This window comes from Cupressus sempervirens, chromosome 8, assembly GCF_028749045.1.
Source record: "Cupressus sempervirens isolate cs-2001-9-10 chromosome 8, ASM2874904v1, whole genome shotgun sequence".
Classification (NCBI taxonomy): Eukaryota; Viridiplantae; Streptophyta; class Pinopsida; order Cupressales; family Cupressaceae; genus Cupressus; species Cupressus sempervirens.
Window position 1 is genome coordinate 724,604,719 of NC_143125.1, and position 4,585 is coordinate 724,609,303.

The window sequence follows — 4,585 nt, forward strand, 5'->3', positions numbered from 1 at the left end:
AAATACTAAAATGTGGGGGTGTTAGTTTTCTTCCTCTACTTCATGAGATGCAAGGAAACAAACGAGACACACAAATTCTAAAGGGAAAAGAAGTTTCCTCGCTGCATAAGAGTACCTTTCTATTATTATTATCATTATTATTATTGACTTCAGTTGAGTGGATAAAACATCAACATCCGCATGCTGCATGAGGCATAGAAACTGCCCGCAAAACAAAAAAATGATTAAGGTGTGGGTCCTGCAAAGCGGAAATCACTTAATCCACGCCAGTGACATGGGGAAGTGTACTCCCACATCCACCTGCCAAGCGTTACATTATGCATTTTACTGGCAGGTATTATCCACACAAAACGTCAAAGGTTAAAATAAGTCCCGGCGAAGGGGACGCCTGATCTTCTTCTGGCCAGGTGCAACCTCAGATAAATCGAAAAAACAATTAGGATAATGGCCGGTCTACTTTTCTAATACCAAACACCGATTCAACGCGTTCACAAAATTCTAGAAAATGTTTGTAGTCCCACGCAAGAAACAAATTCGGGTTCTTCATTCGAAACAAATTGGGGATTGAACCCGACTGGGAACCAGTAAAATTGAATCTGTCAGTTCAAAAAATTGTAGAATACAATCCCGCATATGCCCGTTGTTTGCAACTTCCCTTGAAATTGCGTAACGATTAAGATATCTCAACCGAGGAACTGATTCTTAGGCGTGGCCCCATAATCCCTCTCTGCATGCCGGCAGCTGCTATATAAATCAGCTCATTACCCAAACAATTTGTTCTTGTGAAAATCTTTCTTAGAGGAGCTCAATTCAGATCCCCAACTTGAGAATGGCAGGGCGCCTAGGGCCTGTAGATGTGGAACTCACGGTCATTTCTGCCAAAGATCTGAAGAATGTGAATTGGCGATACGGAGATCTGCATCCTTATGCAGTGGTTTGGGTCGATCCGGACAAAAAGGTTTCGACTCACGTCGATCAAGAGGGCGACACGAAACCCTCATGGAACGAGAAGCTCACCATTCCTGTCACAAAGCCGCTGCAGGATGCTGAGCTGAAGATCGATATTGTTCATGAAAAGGCCTCCGAGGAGACAAAACCCTTAATTGGGACGGCCAAGGTTCGACTCTCGGAAATCTTGGACGAAGTAGGGTTTGATCAGAGGCAAGAACGAACCCTCAAATTGAAGCGCCCTTCCGGACGCCCCCAGGGTAAGCTTGAAATCGCAATCTGTCTGAGGGAAAAGCGATGGCCGGAACAACAGTACCCTTATCCACAGCCCTACGGAACAAGGGAGTATACCCCTGCTCCTTATCCAGCCCAACAATACCCTTATGGTGCAAACCCTCCCCCACAGCAATACCCTTATGCTTATGGTTCTAACCCTCCACCTCAGCAATACTCTTATGGTAGTAACCCTCCTTCAGGGTACCCTAGTGGACCTTATGGGAACCCTTATCCACAACAGCCCCCTGTTTCTTATGGGGGTGGTTCTGGCTATAGCAGTGGACCTTCTTATGGTGAGAGTGAGAAGCCCAAGGGTAGTAAGTTTGGGGTTGGTACTGGTTTGGCAGTGGGAGCTGTAGCAGGGGTTTTGGGTGGCTTGGCTCTTTATGAGGGAGCAGAGTATGTTGAGGATAAGATTGCTGAAGATGCTGCAGAGAAGGTTGAGGATGATTATGCTGATCAGGGTGGGTATGATGACTATGGTGGTGGTGATGACTACTGAATCAGTATTCTTCAGCAGAGAAAGGAAATGGCTTTTTAGATTAGGTGTGAAGTTGATCCATTGCTGGTTTGCTTATGGAAGGAAATGCTTTTTTAGTTTTTCAGTTTAGGTGTGAATTTGATCCATTGCAGGTTTGTTTTTGCATGAAAGTAATGTTGTGGGAGCTTTGGATTTCAATAAATTTTGCTATTGCTTACTGCTACAAAGTAGTAATCTCTTTAATTTCAGCTCAATCTATTGTGTTTGCGATTCCTTTTAAGTTCTTTCTTACCTGCTAGAAAGAAGTTTATCTTTCATTTCTTTAGTTTTTGATCTGAACTTGAATTTAGATCATATGCATTCAGTTGTTTGAATGCTGTCTTCAGAGTAGGTAGTGGTGGAAACTTGTTTTGGTTTTATTTAAGATGAGGAACACGCTAGATCTCATCTCTGAGTTTTGATCCATTGCAGTTTTCATTTTGCCTGAAAACAATGTTGTGGGAACGTTGGATTTTGTACTTACCGCTCGATAGTATGTTACTTATATTCGTGAATGCAACATCACATCCAAGATCAATAGTATGTTGAGTTATTTTTCATGGACATTTGATATCATTTAATATCATAAGATTTCCACAACCCATTTATAAAAACGAAATTTTCTGGATTCCATAGCAAGTTACTAAACGTGTTTTAGCCGTTACTCCGTGTCTTTAACGATTTATGGAGGAGCATATTCTATGTTTGTCTACTTTTAAAGCGTTTGGAGCATATTATGCTGTGCGCATAATCCGAAATCGTTATCCTTATTGGTTGGTTATTGTCATTTCTTTATTGTCCATCCCACGACCATGTTCCACAATTGATTTGATTTGACTCATTCCGTTGAAGTTGGCGTGTCGCTTTGTTCATGATTATTTTTTATCTTAAAAGTTTGATCGAGTATAATTGGGAAGTGTAATGTTATGTTTTTTTAATGTGGTATAGTCATTTATTAATTATTTTTAAAAATTCCATAATTAGGGATGACGTTTGGGTCATCTTTTAAAGAAAAATGATATTTAATCTATTATTTTTATTGAAGAACTAGTAGACTTAACAATACAATTAAAAATCATACTAAATAAAAATCTATTATAATGCAACATTTCATTACCAATCAAATAGAGGTTGCAACAAAAGTAATTTTAGAAGAAGATAAAATAAATACCAAAAAAGACAACTATTAATTTTAAATCTTGATATTTCTAAAGTGGTTAAGAAGATAATTATTTCTATCTAGTTATAACAATTGAAATTTGATTCTATCAAAATGATTGTTGATCTTTACTTTTTCCTTCAAACCTTCATTGTAACAAACAACACAAAAAATAGTTTAAAAAATCATATGAACGAGACCTTAGCATTTTGTTGTCTTAATGAACACCATTTAAAAAAAATCATGTATTAGATTTTTTAAATGTTAACTAAAATAATCTTCCCCATAAAAATCCAACTCTAGACAATAAATATCCCAAAAGTTTCTAAATTGGCGAGCATGTTTTCTTATAAATGGTAAACATGTCTTTGAAAAGAAACATAAAGATGTTGACTTTGATATTAAATCAATCTACTACACTAAATAGATGTAGAACAAAAATTAAACCACTTGAGAAAAGCCCCTCATAAAAAGAGAGATTGCAAATAATATCATATAAGAGCAACAAAATGAGTGATGTATTAAGGTCTCGTTAATACCCTTCATGAACTATTTGTAAAATACAAATGTCCCTCCAAAGGAGACGAAAATGGAGACTAATAGCTCATCATAATGAAGTGTGCTCGAACCCATTCAAGGTCTCAAGCCAAAAGAGAATTCAATGTCAACAACAAAGAAAGGAGCCCACTGGTAGATGAAGAATCCACTCCAAGTCAACCAAAAGGACAAATGAAGCCTCAAAAGAAGAATCATTGAAAAATGATAAATAGTCTCTCAAGATCTCTCAACAAAATAAGTGTTTCGCTAGGGTCAGTGCAAGAAGTTGGGTGTCACTTTTGGCCAAAAAGTGGAAGTGTTTTTCCTATTTTTGAAATATATTGTCAATTGATGCCAAAATCTAAAGCATTTAGAGATTAAATATTTAAAAACTCCAGAAATAAAATTGTAGTGCTTGGAATCTTCTTTTTGAATATCTAATTTATTTGTATACTCATTTAATAATTTTTTTTTTTGATATGGATCTTTAAAAACCACTTTTTTAAAATGTCTATTTCAGGATCATACCACGCTCATGTACGAACACCATAATTTGACACAACTAAATGAGTTTTCGTAAATCCTTTTAAACAAAGTTCCCTGACACACCAAAATTTGATGAGAATACTTTTCTTGAATTTTTTAATGAATATTAGTTCTTATTAGTTTTTAATTGACCATTAAGCTAATTTTTAAAACCTCTCATGTACGGATGTCATAGTTTAATCAAAATTTAAAAAATTTGGATTTTTTTTTAACTTCAAAAGAATTGTGTGAGGATTGATTACCTATAAATTAATTTACAAAATATGAAAATTTTAAAAAGTTATTAAAGTTTTAGTGAATGTCACTATTTAATGTTTAAGAGATACTTTTGATTAATAAGTAATGAAATAATAGAAAATGAACTCATAACACTATAAAATTGACATTTTTGAAATCAGAACATTAAGACCTATAATGGGTTTTCGTTTTATCAAAAAATCCAATGGGGACAATTGTATAAAAATTACAACAATCCCTAAAATTGTCGATTAAATGCCTTAGTCAAAAATTGGTTCATAAAGGCATAGGCTTGGTCCCACCAAGCCTATGCCATGCCTTTCCCCAAGGTAAAACCCATTGTGGATTCTCACCCATGGCAG

At 35.9% G+C, this 4,585-nt stretch overlaps 1 protein-coding gene across 1 annotated transcript; it reads left to right on the forward strand.

Annotated features, from left to right (window-relative positions):
- The first annotated feature begins 269 nt into the window (after positions 1 to 269).
- Positions 270 to 1,959, forward strand: LOC149544492 (protein SRC2-like). The gene has a single exon (XM_089795150.1). It carries the CDS (start codon positions 830 to 832, stop codon positions 1,724 to 1,726), a length of 897 nt encoding a protein of 298 aa, XP_089651276.1. The 5' UTR covers positions 270 to 829; the 3' UTR covers positions 1,727 to 1,959.
- The last annotated feature ends 2,626 nt before the right edge of the window (positions 1,960 to 4,585 follow it).

What these genes read in the sequence shown, in the direction of transcription:
- LOC149544492 (XM_089795150.1), top strand. Translation starts at nt 830, where the DNA reads ATGGCAGGGCGCCTAGGGCCTGTAGATGTGGAACTCACGGTCATTTCT.